Raw genomic sequence first — 15468 nt, forward strand, 5'->3', positions numbered from 1 at the left:
TAGTTTATTAATATAAAAGTTTGTTTTGAATTAATAAAAAAAGAAAAACAGAAAAAAGAAAAAGAGAAGGTGCAGGAATATAGCACACATACACAATTCTTTAAAAGCTTTTAAAAAGAGAAACAACACCAACAACAGAAAACAAAATCTTCACCCACCCAGCTTGGCTGAGTTTGTTGGACTCATCGAAAGAACAGGTGCCCTTTCCGAGTGTCGAATATTTGAAGTTCAAGCTGCTATCACGAAGGATTTTCACCAATTCATTTGAATGGTTGGAACCTGACAGAATCGGAGATGGTTAAAATGAGACTGACCCGAATATTATCAACTATAAATCTGGATTGTACTGTGTTTCCAAAAATACACCACAATTACTCCTTCAGTGATAAAAAAACAGCAAATGCACTACCCTCTGTGACGACTGTAACTATTAGCATCCCCATGTAAGAGAGAAAACTCATGCTGAGCAGGTTTGTTTGGGGGGAAAAACTAATACACAACCAACTTTCTAACATTTAAATCTGAAGAAAAACACACAACCTAGAACTGTAATCCAGATAAGAAGCTAAGATCTTAACTCTAGAACTATAATTCCCAGGTATAGGATCAAGGTAATTTGTATCAGTTACAGCATATCTAGCTGTAACTTGAGGTTGGTTACATTGGAAAAATAAAAACAGAGAACAACAACAAAGTTATATGGAGTCCTGCATGGCATGCAAATCCCAATCGAATTAAACCTTACAAGGATTTGCATATGGTCAAATGAGTGTGATTCCATCCTCTCGACACTTGTAAGGTCGGACAGTCATATATGCATATTCTAGACCAGTAAAAATTTATGCATAATGAGCCATGTAAACCAAATGAAATCATGAGTTAATTAGTAAAAACATTTTTATGCTTGATAAGATTAAGTTTCTGCAGAGTAGACTTTACTACAAATAATATGAAAATTTTTGTGAACAAATTTGAGACAATATGAACTTCACACGCTATAAAAACAGCGAAGTAATGTAAGATACCCCCGGTACCTCGTGACAAATGCATGAATAACACTAACTGACAAATCATTTAAGTAAAACTAAAATAGAAAGACAAACAAAGGAAAGTAAAAAAAAACCATAGGCCGCATCATTGTTTTAGGTCCAGCAACATAGAAGCACAATGTTAATTCCTCTTACTGGGAAACATAAAAGATAGTTCATCTCACTGCACCTTGTGATAATTCGAGTTCCTAAAAAATGTTGTTAAGACTTGGGTTTTGTTGTTACCCATTTTCTCTAGCAGAAACAGCAAGGAATGAACAAATAAAGCATTTGAGGCAAGGTTGAGTTCTAGAATATTTCAAGCTTCCAATGTACTTTTTTTCTTGAGAAACACCAAAGACGGAAATGAAAACGTGGGAGGAGAAGGATAAAAGCAAAGATTGGTCATGATCTGAAATGAGATCATATCAACAAAACAGTTTTAAGCAGATTGAAACTTGGGAAATTATAGGATGCAAGAAGGGGAGAGTTTTTTCCCCTCCTTTATTCGAAAAAAAGGGATATGCATCAGTCAGGAGAGAGCAGGCTCAAATTACCAAGGAGGACGAAATGCTTTCAATTTAGGAATCCTCGGAGAATTTGAAGTATCAAAAAATATTTAAAGAGAAACAGCTGTTTCTGGTGCCCATAACTACTGAATAGAATCAATCCCTCTAAGCGAGCATTATCCTCAGGTATACTTGTACATAAGCGATACTATGAAAAATAGAACGCATGAGAAACAGCTGCTTGGTAGACCTTAATTGTCCTGAAGGTATTGCATACTTTTCTGGATATGTTCCTCTTGTTACTGATTAATAAAAAACTAACAGAAGGTTTTGGTGGCACATGAAGTTTCTTGGATACTGTAGGTTGATGTAATCCAATGTGGAGATAAAGAGAAGGTAAAACAATGATTCCACAACAGAAGAACCGAGAGAGAGAAGATCTCTAGATTTTGTTGTGTTTAATATGGTTGCCCATTGTCTCTACATATATAGAGACCAAACCATATCATATAGGATACCTGATAGGTATCAAACTCTAAATGATTAATATTTCAAATTAATAAATATTTTATCTTATCATGTGACCGGGTCAAAGCCCACATGTTTAAGTCCAACAGGAAGATATGTAGCCATTTTTGTGAGGAAAATAGAATCAATCTAGTATTTGTAAAATTGAGATAAAGTACAAAAGGCAACCCCTACAGCCATCACCACTTCAGCTTAATCTATTCCTCTAAAATAGAATCAAATCCCAGTAGGTAACCTCCATCTTTCATCAGCTTGCTCAATTTCCATATCTCTGCACGGGTGTGTTTGATTTCAGGGTGCAACAAATCCCCAACAACAAACACATGAACCTGATTCTTCAGCTCAATCCAGCTACATCCAGGCTCCTTGCTCACCCCTCTGATATTCATCATCCTTCTGACTCTCTCAATGTCATCTAACCTACCCAGAGCTGAATAAATACTCGACAACAACACATAGCTAGATGATTCAAGAGAACCCAACTCCATCAACCTCTCTCCCGCATATGCACCCAACAAATAATTACGATGGTTTCTACAAGCACTCAACAAAATATGCCATAAAGAAAGACCGTGATCATTGGGTGCTGATTCAATAAATTCTTTGGCTTCTTGGAGCTTCCCAGCACGACTGAGAATATCGACCATACAGGCATGGTGCTCTGTTGTCGGAACTATATTAAATTTATTGGAAATTGATTTAAAATACTCCCAACCCTTGTCGACCAGTCCCATGTGGCTACAGGCTGAAAGAACATTTACAAAAGTAACACAATCGGGATCGGCACCCTGCAATTGCATCTCTTCAAAAAGTTCGAGGGCTTCAAGCCCAAGGCCATTCTGAGAAAGACCGGAAATCATTGCATTCCAAGATACCACATCTCTGGTAGGCATCCTCCTAAAGATAGCATTCACATCAACAAGGTTCCCACATTTTGCATACATAGTCGATAGAGCACTTCCAATTGGAACTTCAAGAGAAAATCCATTCTTAACCACATGGGCATGGAGCTGTTTTCCTTGCTCCAAAGCTGAAAGGCCAGAGCAGGCTTTCAACACACTGGCTAGAGTCAACTCATTAGAAGCAACCCCTTCCATTTGCATTCTACAGTACAAACTGATAGCACTCTCATTGTCTCCATTCTGTACAAAACCTCCAATCATGGATGTCCACATTACAAGATCAGGCTCTAGCAGAGAGTCAAATTCCTTCTGGGCATCAATTATTCTGCCACATTTAGCATACATATCAACCAAAGCTGTCATAATATACACTTGAGATTCGAATCCTGATTTGATCAAATAGCCATGCACTTGCATACCTAAATTTGTCGCATCAGTATCACTACAAGCATTAAGAATCCCAACAACTGTGTATTCACTAGGCTTCATCCCACAACAATGCATCTCCTTGAACAACACCAGTGACTTGTCGCCATGCCCACTCTGTGCATAGCCAGTTATCATTGCAGACCATGAAATTGAATTCTTATCATTGGAAAACTCAAACACCCGAACTGAGTCATCTAAGTTCCCACACTTAGCGTACATAGTAACGACTGCATTACTGACAGAAACAATTTCTAGCAAACCATTTTTAACCGCTAAACAGTGAATTTGCTTCCCTGTTTCAAGGAATTCATGTGATTTAAAAGCACTCAACGCACCAGTCAACACAAACTCATTAACACCTTCATTCCCTCCACCCACCAACACTCTGAAAACCCCAAAGGCCTCGTTCACAAGCCCCTGGGAAGCGTATCCAGAAATCATGGTAGACCAAGTGACCGAGTTTCTATTCAGCATTTCATCAAACACCTTACGACCATCAACTACAAATCCCATCTTGCAATAAGCATTCAACATAGAGGTGTACACAAAGACATCACCGGTGGTAACGAACTTAATCACCAAAGAATGCGTTTGCTGAGCCACGACAGGGACCTCCAAATTGGCACAGGCAGATAGAACGCCGGTGAAAGTATGGGAATTAGGGAGTGTAGAGTGCTGTAACATTTGCTGGAAGAGTTGGAGAGCCGAAAGGGAGTGATGGCCAAGACCCATCTGGGAGTGGCCGTTGATGAGGATATTCCAGGAGACCGCGTCATCTTTGCATGGGAAATCTGTGAAGAAATTATTGGCCTCGCAAAAGAGGCCGCATTTGGAATAGAAGTTGAGGAGGGCGTTGGACAGGAATATACACGATGGGATTACACCATCTTTCAGGAGGTGGCCATGGATGGATCTACCGCTTGAAAGATTTTTGTTGCAAGTGAAGAATTGGAGCTTCGTAACAACACTGCGGTACTGTGGAGGTAGAGTAGCAACAATCTGATTCATAAAGAAGCATCTGTAAACAATTTTTCTCCCTACATCTTTATTAACCCGATTGAAGTCGTTAGTTTCTTCTTATTTCTTCGCACTTTTACGTGCCAATTGTAGTGCTTTGATTTCAAGAAATTACAATTTCACGAAAACTCTGTGTTAAGAGTAGTGTCTCAGTGAACCAACAAGTGATTTTGACTTAATTGATTTTAATGTAAAAATAATATTTATTTTAATAATATTTTAAAGTTTTATCTAATTATGATATTTGATCTATTTATATCTCAATGCAAGCTGTATAATTAAAGTCTTTGAATATATAATAAGTACTATGAGGTCTGTATTTCAACGTAATATCATAAAACTCGTTAAAAAGTGTACAATATATTTTAAATAGGTTTTTAGTTGAATCAGCCGCACAAATTAAACATAAATGTCGTTTGAGCTTGAGTCATGATTAATTGGTAAGAGAATGAAGATGTTCATTCATACGGATGAATGATCATTTGATAATTCACTTAACAACCGTCTCTCGAACTGTCTAAGTGGTTATCACTTATCGAGTAGAATAGTTCGCAGTTATGGTTGTACAACATCCTTTTACCTGGGACAATGTAAAGGTTCTATGTACTAGCATGTACTTTGATCTGTTTACTGACTGCATTGTGGGTCATCAGGTGACAAGGTTGTGTGTAGTTTCGAAATAGGTAGGAGCAAATACATTGTAGTCGGAGATTAATCGCATGTCTATGAGTGAAAATATCATATGTGATCTGATCAGTTAATAATGCAAGGTGCATTTTGGAAATGTGTTTCTTCATATGCACATATTATGTCACTATTAGTACTCAATAATACATCATTATCGAATTCACATTCAACTCTCGATATACCAATGATTGTAGATTCGATCGAGATATATGAGTTGAAGGGATATGCAAACCATAACTTAAGGTTCTTGCACGCACTATCAGTGATACCTAAAGAGATCATGTGACGATGCTACTAGATGCTCTTACCATAATACGATGAATGCAATCATAAGTGAATTCACGACCGACAGCCGCTCATGTTCAGTCGCCTCGATATGCTGCACCCGAGGTTGGACCTTCTTTTGAAAGTTGTGAAATCACGTTTTGTTTATCAATTCTAGAAAAATTGGTTGATGATCTTTGTATACTTCCAATACACGATCATTTATGGGTGGAAGATGAGTGTTTGGTAAAAATATAAGAATTTTTGGAAAATGTTTGATATTTTTCTCTATTTTTTCACTATTTTTCATCAACATTTCTCTTCCCAACTTCTTCACTAATATACACAAACTTCTCTATTAGACCACCTTTTGATTTCTCGTCGCCATCACTTATATGAACCAACCACCAATACTGATTTTAGATTCCCCAAGCCAATGACGTCAAATGTTACTCATAAACATCCAAATGGGGAATATGTGAGATTTTAGGCCAATCCTCACCCTTTGATTTCTCGCATCTCTTCGCTAAAGTTGGACTGCAACCTCTTATCTGAAGCTCCGATAGTGATTTTAGATTTCCGAAGCCATCTGGCAATGACGTCAAGTTAAGACAAGAATAAAGAAGAAATGTTGACAATGACTGCAGATTCCCGAAGCCATCTGGCAATGACGTCAAGTTAGGACAATCAAAAAGAATAAATGTTGACAATGACTGCAGATTCCCGATCCAGTCAGGTAAGGAACATAATCCTGAACAAGACTGTATCGTCAACGTTCTAAGGGCACTCAATTGTTGAATGCTCTCTGGCAAACATTTGAGCTCTGGACATTTGCATATCTCCAATTCATGGAGGCTAGTGACGACTCTTTGTAGCGGCCCAGATAATGGATCCACTTTCTCGCAATATCTGAATGATAATGATATCAGGGAAGGCATGTTTTCCAAAATAGCTGCAGGAAATAATCTAAGACTATCACACTCATAGAATCGTAATTCCTCTAGAGAATTGAAAATAACATGTGGAAAAGGCAACCCGATTAATTTAGGGCATGTGTCTATGCCTAGATACCGTAAGCGAAGAAAACTCTCATGTGAATTTGGTATAATCCATTCCTCCAGGTTAGGCATTTCCGAGATAGAGAGATTTGTCAATGCAACAAATGAACTTTTTCCGTCACCACAAAATTCACCACCCAATCTTCTTATGGAATCAAAACCAATAAGTATAAGAACCTTTAGAGCGGGCAGCTTCCCGAGGGGTGGAAGGTGTTCGCATTTTTCGCAGCTTTCCAAATTGATTTCACTTAGATTAATAAAAGCTGGAGAAGACATCCAATTTGGGAACCTCGAACCTTGGTAAGACGAAATGTGAATCTTCTCTAGATTATGATGGGGTTGGATACCCTCTAGAGTCGCTTCGAAATGTTCCATGGAGTTCTTGTTTGCGCCACTTGTCCAAGATAAATTCAAAGATTCCAGGTTCCGCTTCGTAATCATGTTGGCAGCTTTTACGTCTTCTAGGTTTCTCACATTTTCAAGTCCTCTCATGCTCAACTCCCCTCCAAGATTTAATTCCTTTAGCTGGCTGATTTGGTGTGCTGAGTCTTCACCCACAATGAACACGCTTAGTCTTTGCAGGGAAGTTAACTCTCCGATTCCAGGTGGCGTGCAGATAAGTGAATCATGGTTTTCAATTTCCACGAACCAAAGATTTTTCATGTATTTCAAACCTTCAGGTAACTTGCGAAGCTCGTCTGTATCTATAAGTTTCAAGGTCAGCAGGTTGTGGAGACGAGTAATGGATTCAGGAAGCGTCGTGAGCTCAATGCATGACATTGAAAGGAACCTAAGATGTTCCCATTTGTGAACAAACTTTAGTAATTCCTTTGCCGTGAAAAATCTCATGTCCAACACTCTTAAATGTTGTTGGTTTGAGAGAAAGGAGAACAAAAATTTAAAAGAAAATGAATAAGCCAGTTGAATAAGCGAGTGTAAAGTATCCACGTTCAGTGGTTGGAGCTTATCCCTTTTCATTTCAATCATCTCAAGTGATTCGAAGTCAACTGACAAGTGACGAACTCTCGGCGGAATTTTCTGCACATTGCCATCAACCAAGCTATAAGTTTCTTGTCTCATGACTGATTCTGCCAAATCATGCATTAGATCATGCATTTTACATCTCATTTTCCCTATCTGGTGTTTCTCGACATCTTGCAAAAAGGATCTCCAAACCAATTCTTTGAAGATGAACTGGCCAATGAGATACAAGTCCTTTTGGCCTTCTTCGTGAAGGAAGCCGTTTGCCATCCATAGTTGTATTAGCTCGTCCCTATCCATCCAATAATCCTTGGGAAACACGCAACAATAAGAGAAACATTGCCTCATTTGTGGAGATAAATTGTCATAACTCAACATCAATATAGGAAAGATGTTGTTTCCATGATCCGGTAGATTCCATGTTTCACTTTCTTGAACTGCCAACCATTCGCTTTCGTGGCTTTTAAATCGCATGAAGCTCCCTAGAGCCTTTATCGCCAAAGGCACACCACCACATTTCTTCACTATCTCCCCACCGATTCCAACTAGGTTTTCTTCTTCTGTTCTACATGCAAATGCTCTTTTCTTGAATAAAGACCAAGAATCGGCTTCTGATAAATAGCCAATTCGGTGTGACATGATTTCAGATGTAGCCATCATTCGAGCAATTTTTTCATTTCGAGTTGTTACCATAACCCCACTGCCTTTTGACCCACATCTTAATGCTTCTTTAAGAGGATCCCACAGACTTTGGTTTTCATTCCAAACATCGTCCAGAACTAGTAAAAACTTCTTCCTCCTCAACTTTTCTTGAAGAAGACACAACAATGGATCCAACTCGGTGACACTACATCCACCTCCTTGTACAGATTCTAAAATTGCTTTAATCAGCCTTTGCAAGCTGAAATCGACCGAGACACAAACCCAGATTCGCAATTCAAAATGCTTCTCCACCCTTTCATCATTATAGACCAGTTGGGTAAGTGTGGTTTTCCCGATCCCTCCCATTCCCCACACAGCACAGACAGAAAGATCATCTTGATCAGTGAGCAGTTTCTGGACTAACATTTCCATCTCCTCATCTCTTCCGAAAATCTCCAATTCATTCACCAATGAACTAGTCTGTCGGCTCTCTAAAAGTCCAACTTGATTGTTCATAACACCCTCCCTCAAATGGAACTTAAGTCTCTCAACCGCTAAAGCATCCAATCTTCCCCTTGTGTCCTTCACTTTTCTTGCTATTTTAATACGAAATAACAACGGATTTCTTTTCGAGAAAAAAGAAGTTAGTATAGTTAGATATCCAAGCTTACCTCTTTCAGAAATCCATCTTCGTCTGAGGCCAGCGGTAGCGATCTGGTCCAGTACATCATCAGCATCGTATGCAGCATCCTTGAGCTTTCGCAACCAGTTCTGCAGCACCTTATTGTTTCTTTGCTTGACTTCAGCGTCTTGAAGCACAAGTTGGATTGTTCTAAAAATACTTTCAAGTCTCTCGAGCTCATCCTGTAAGCCCCAAAGGAGCTTAATCTCTTGAAGCGCCGCTAAGTTCAAGTTTCCTATAACTGTCCCCACAAGTGCTGAAACCAGTGCTTCCGCCATAGTTAATTTCTTGCGATGAAGTGAGATGGGAATTCTGAAGCAGTACAGATTGAGAGGTAAAGATGATTACATAGGCTTCATTACTAGCTGATATTCCATTAAAATCAACGCAAGAAAAGAAAAGAATTTGGGGTTTAATGTGAATTACGTATTTGGAAAAGTAGAATTTGGATGGAAGGAAATGATATTCTAGGGAAAGGAATAAAGTGGCCAACAAATTATTCAAGGATAGCATCTGCCAACGGTAAAGGAATAGGGTGCTATATTAGTTATCCAATTTAATCAAATATGATTATTTATGTTTAAGATTTTGAAATTGAACATTGGTAAGACAAATATAGCTAATTGTATCCATGAATACATTATTCCAAAATCATTTTTTTTAAAAAATATTTATGATTTATATTTTTTTTACCTTTCTTATTGTTTATTTGTATATTTTTTCTCGGTGATGTTTCATATTTTTCGCATTAATGGGTTGAATCTTCCATTTCGGTAATTGACCTCAAATAATTAATGCTTTCGTATCACTTATTCTCTGTATTCTCTCCATGTACAATTGCTTTTAAATATTAATATGTGTTATTGATATGTTGTAAAACGTGATATGGATTTCAAATATTCATCGACATCACTATATAGTTTATATCATTTCATGGAGAGTGATTTCGTTCAATATCACATAAGTAAACATACAATAATTTATTTTATTTATTCCCTAACTTGTCGTGTTTGACAATACTATAGTTATAAATGTTGATTCAATTGAAGAATTCTTGATAATTAAGACAAATTAGAGGTGAAAATTATTGTAGATATGAATATAATCATGTGATATTGGAACAACAATATGCTTGTATTTTTTTTTTGTTGTTGGGTCAAGATTAGTCCTATAAATCTCCTAACTGTAGCATATTGTTCCATTTATGTGCCATTATTTAAATTATATGCATGTTTCTTTGCTCTATACATTTTCCATATTGATATAGATGTTCAGTTCTCCATTTTTCATGATTTCTTGCATTGAACTAACAGGCCACAAAGAGTTGGATCGAAGGTGGTGTTGATATCTCTTTGCTAGAAATGTGGAAGTAAAATGTGTGAAACTTGAAATTCTAGAACGAGTATGATATTTATTAATGGATTTCACTTCAAATGTTTTCTTTATCTTAGATATAAAAGAAGAATAGATTACGCATCCACACTCACAAGTAACTAGAAGAATTTTATATATTGCTACAATTTTTCGTAAATTTTAAAGGTCTTTCTTGCTTAATTGCATATTTTCTGACAGCTTTTCGGAACTCCGTAGCTGATTTGAAACATAGTCCCACCACAAATTCAGAAATTGAATCATATGCATCATCTTGTTATATTTGATATCATAAATTTCTAGCATTTCTTGATGAAACTATTCTCTTTGTCATTATTTTGGGATATCAATGTCTTTTTTTCAAAAACACTACATTCAAAGTCCACAGTGTAAGAAGAGTTAGTTATTCTCGTCATTTTCTCAGAATAAACTTCTTCATTTTTACCACCATCACTATCAAGTTTAAAACTATTTTCAGTTTTTTTTTGTTAACATAGAGACCTACTACTCTGTTCTTGTTCAAAAAAAATTATTATTTTCTTAGCACCTTCATCATTGACAATCTAAACTAAATTAGCACTGCTATCATTAGGGTCATTTTTAGTAGGAAAAAAACCTTAATAAACTGTCATGACCGAATTTATTTGCAATTCATTTGCATTCTGATGTTTTCATTCTCATTTCCTCAACACAAGAGAGTTCAAAATAATCAAATTTATTTGCATTCTGATTGAAATTGAGGCTTGACCAGGGGCGTAGCTTCCTTAGGGGCTAGGGTGGGCTTTAGCCCAGCCTAGTCTCGGGATTAATGTATATAATATAGTTATATATTTTAGAAATTTTAGTCACTGAGTAAAATTTTTATACATGGATTCTATAAGTTTTAAATAATATAGCATTTGAGCTTATTCTGTACGGGAAATCGGCCTTCAGTCTCCAACCGTCGATTTTTTTTGTGTTCAGTCCCTGGATATTTTTTTAGTACCACATTTCCACATGAAGTGTACCACATTTTGTATGACATAGTACCACAATTTTGTGGATAGAGAGTGAACCCAAAGAAATGTTTTGATTGGAGATTTTTCACCAACTTTCCCTATTCTGTATCTATGTTGTTATCTTAATTTATATATTTACTCATTTTAATTCTACATTTTATATATATATATTTGTGTTATTCTGATTATAAATATATATTTACATAAATATATTTATGTTATTCTTTATCTATGAGACGAGTCAATCCCACCGATATTCACAATAAAAAGTAATACTCTTAGCATAAAAAGTAATATTTTTTCATAGATGACTCAAATAAGTGATCCTTCTCACAAATACGACCCGTGAGACCGTCTCACACAAATTTTTGTCTTAATTTTTTTACTTACTTTACATTGAATTTATTTTAAAAATTCATTATTATAAATGATATTTATCATGTATCTTGATATATTAAATTTTTAAGATGATTTTTAAAATTTATCTAGTTCATATTATACAAAATATAACAAAAAAAATTTAAAAATACATTAAATAATATTTATATTTTCAATGTCTAGCCCACTCTATTTTAAAATCTTGGCTACGCCCCTGGGCTTGACGACTGAGCTTCTCGGCACTGACAGTAACACAACCCTTTACAAGAACATTGCTCTGATACTAACTAAAACGTCCACTACTCGTTTTTCTTAAAAAATACTATTTTTTTTAAAATTATAATCGGACGAATACCTAATACACACACACATATATTATATATATATATATATATATATATATATATATATATATATTTTTTTTTTTTTATATATATACTAAAATAACCTTGAACCATTTAAAAATAAAACCACCAACTATATTTGAAAATTCAAAGGAAAGAATTCAAAAAATAAAATCGTCAAACGTTTTACCAAACCTAAATTTAGCAAAATTTCAAAATAAAACTAACACTAACCACCTCTCAGAACCACTCAAAAAGCATCATAAAAGTCGTAAAAATCTTTATCATAAACTTAAACATAAATGAGGAAAAACTAGCACTGGAACTCGGGTTATGTGCACCTTCAGTCCAGTAAGATCAACCACCAAGTCCCTCAACAACATCAATATCATGCTCACCTGTATCGATAATACGTAGTGAGTCTATTGACTCAGCAAATCATAACCATAATAACAAATAATACATAAACAAATCATATAATCACATAAGCATGTTGTCAAGTAGCATACACAGGCACAAAAACCATTTTAGTGTCAAGACTCAAGTGTCCTAGACTCTAGTTCTAGCGTATCCTAGTTTACGCTCTGATACCAAGTTGTGAGACTCATTTACTCTAATGACAATTAATTATCAAACAACAATTATTTGATTTAAAGCAGCAGCGGAAAAATGGTTTAAAATACTTTAAAATGGACCTCAGGGCCTAGAAAAATTTTGACATGACCTCCCCGTAAGTAGGACATCCCAAAAAACTCATGCAACAGTTTATATCAAAATATACGCCAACTAGAGTCATTAAAACAAAAACCGAAATCAAACAACCTATAGCCGCACTGGCCAGGACTAAGCAGAAATTAAAACTTACCAAGTACTCACCAGATCATAAAAAAACCCACAGAGTCGACTCAGAACATCACCAAAAACAACCAAATATCACTACAGATACACGGGGCATCTCCCCGGCAAATAAACTACAACACAAGACTGAAATAAACTTCAAGACATACATATAGACTAACTGGGAGACTCCACTGAATAGAACCAAGCAATCCAACCTCAATCTCGAGCTCCACTGGTGGAACCTCGGCCTGATACTGCAAAACGACTCGGTGTTGAACCTCCGTCATCGGAGATTCAAAACTACAACACAAGACTGAAAACCAAACCTCGGCCTGATACTGCAAAACTACAACACAAGACTGAAATAAACTTCAAGACATACATATAGACTAACTGGGAGACTCCACTGAATAGAACCAAGCAATCCAACCTCAATCCCGAGCTCCACTGGTGGAACCTCCGTGCGTGAAAATACACTTCTGCTCTTTCAAGTAATTCTTCCAAAGTATTAGGGGGTTTTCCCGCTATTGACTCTTTGAATCTCCGATGACGGAGGTTCTGCTGCATGATTCCTTCTAGTAAATCGTAATTGACACGCGGGACCTCATGAACGGCCTGAGTGAATCGTTGTACGAACTTTCTCAAGCTCTCTCCCTGTCTTTGGACTATGATGAACAAATAAGATGCTGTTTTGGGATACTTCATATTAATGGAGAATTGTTGAAGAAAACGTCTGGTGGGTTCCTCCAGGTTGTCTACTGTCCCCAAGGGTTGAACCAAGTGAGGGCTTGTCCTTATAGGGTAGTTCGAAAGATTTTATAGTAAGCAGCATCGCTGATATCATAAAGGTCCGTCTTTGCATAAAATTTGTCGAGGTGATCTTGTGGATCCCCTTCTCCTTTACACTCAGGTAGGTTTGCTATCTTTAATCCAACCATCAGCATTTCCGCTAGTACGACTATGGTGAAAGAACTATGCCATGTAGGTAAAATTGCCAATACACCCACTTCTCCTTTCTTGGCGTGGAGTTTCTGATAGGAAGGAGGTGCATGGCTATGAGCCTCGTCATCTTGAAGTGCAGTCCCCTTCTTTTGGTTTGTCGGTGGCACGTAGTTGGTCCCGACTACCTCTCTTTCTCGCAAGATTCTCTCTGAATGATGTGAATGGGATCCTCCGCCGTGCGCTCCCCTATTCTCATTGTCCTACTGACGAGTCGCGAGGAATTGAGCCACGGCTTCGGTTGCAGCCCGAGATGCTGCTTCCTCCATCAATGCCTTCAGAACCTCGGATGTGATCCAGAACTCCTCATGTTGCGAGCGAGTTGGAGGAGGGCATCCATGATCCTCTTGGGCATCATGAGTTGTACGCGACCGTGTTTGCATTCTCAGTTATCAGGTGGCAGGGTTCCCACAGACAGCGCCAAACTGATGCTGCACAAAATTCGGTGATCAATCAATCTGGGTGAACACACTATTATGAGATAATATCCGCTATTTTTGCATCCACCTTAGTAAATATCGAGGTCGCCACCTATGTCACGAAATGAGGTTAGAGGTGTTGGTAGATACCCGGCGAAAAATCCTCCAGCACTCAAGTTAGCAAACACCTCAAGATACGTACTCACAAAAGCTAGAGACTTTTGGAGCATAAAAATGAGATAATGTGAATATTTTTTCTAAAATGGAGAGATAGTTCCTATTTATAGACTTCCATGATGGGTCTTAGGTTTGAATATCATGGGCTCTCTATTGAGCCTATTTTCCTTAAGAGTGGGTCTTATGTGAGACCGTCTCACGGATCTTAATCTGTGAGACGGGTCAACCCTACTCATATTCACAATAAAAAGTAATACTCTTAGCATAAAAAATTATACATTTTCATGGATAACCCAAATAAGAGACCCGTCTCACAAATACGACTCATGAGACCGTCTCACACAAGTTTTTGTCTTTCCTTAATTAATGGCCCATACCAGTCTTTATAACCTTAATCAATTTTTAATAATTCCAAACTAATATTCACAAAAATAAATAATTTTCTATATTAACACCCATCAAGTATATTTTAAAAGAAAATGAGTAATAGACGTTTCACAATTATTTTTAGGTTTGTTTAGATTTTTAATATGTATTGATATTATTATGATTTATAAATTTAATGCGTTGTTTAAATTATTTATATTTATAGATTATATCTATAGAGGTTTAAAAGAAAAATATATATCAATTAATGAATTAGAAAGCACTTCAATGATATTCATCCAAAAAAATTTATGAATTTTAAAAGTGTTTTTTTATCTATTTATCCAAACATAAAAATAATACATCTTTTATTTTAAAAAACGCTTTTAAAAGCCAGCTTAAAAAAATAAAATTAGTAAAAAAAACTACTAAGAGAGCATATGCTTGAAGTTATTTAAAATAAATTATAAATCTTACATGTTATAAGTTGGTTTGAGAACTTATAAACTGTGATGTCTTATTTTAAAAACAATTTGTTAACGTGTTTGGACGAACTTATTTTAAAATACTTAAAGACATTAATGTGTTTGGTATTATAAGATTTTTTGATTATGAAAATTACCAAAAAAATATAATACTTTGAGTTAATTTAAATAGTTATATATATGTAAATATTATTTTAATATTTTAAAAAATAAATCTATTTTAAATTTATATTTAGAAAAATTTATGTTCATTGGAGAATAAAGTATATTATTATTTTTAATGTGTGTAGATAAAATATTGATTTAAAAAATTATAGTTAATAACTTATTCAATAAAATATTTAGTTATATATATAAATATAAT

The 15468-nt window shown here is 36.0% G+C and overlaps 2 protein-coding genes across 2 annotated transcripts; both read right to left on the reverse strand.

Moving 5' to 3' along the window:
- Positions 1-2086: 2086 nt before the first annotated feature.
- On the reverse strand, positions 2087-4550 carry LOC140813299 (pentatricopeptide repeat-containing protein At2g33680). Its single transcript, XM_073171803.1, has one exon. The coding sequence runs from the start codon at positions 4402-4404 to the stop codon at positions 2263-2265; it is 2142 nt and encodes a 713-aa protein (XP_073027904.1). The 5' UTR covers positions 4405-4550; the 3' UTR covers positions 2087-2262.
- Positions 4551-5704: 1154 nt separating this feature from the next.
- On the reverse strand, positions 5705-9243 carry LOC140813298 (disease resistance protein RGA2-like). Its single transcript, XM_073171802.1, has one exon. The coding sequence runs from the start codon at positions 9003-9005 to the stop codon at positions 5814-5816; it is 3192 nt and encodes a 1063-aa protein (XP_073027903.1). The 5' UTR covers positions 9006-9243; the 3' UTR covers positions 5705-5813.
- Positions 9244-15468: the final 6225 nt, after the last annotated feature.

Source organism: Primulina eburnea, chromosome 14, assembly GCF_022965805.1.
Source record: "Primulina eburnea isolate SZY01 chromosome 14, ASM2296580v1, whole genome shotgun sequence".
Taxonomy (NCBI): domain Eukaryota; kingdom Viridiplantae; phylum Streptophyta; class Magnoliopsida; order Lamiales; family Gesneriaceae; genus Primulina; species Primulina eburnea.

Excerpts from the sequence above, each read along its gene's own strand:
- LOC140813298 (XM_073171802.1), bottom strand. The coding sequence starts at position 9,005 with ATGGCGGAAGCACTGGTTTCAGCACTTGTGGGGACAGTTATAGGAAAC.
- LOC140813299 (XM_073171803.1), bottom strand. The coding sequence starts at position 4,404 with ATGAATCAGATTGTTGCTACTCTACCTCCACAGTACCGCAGTGTTGTT.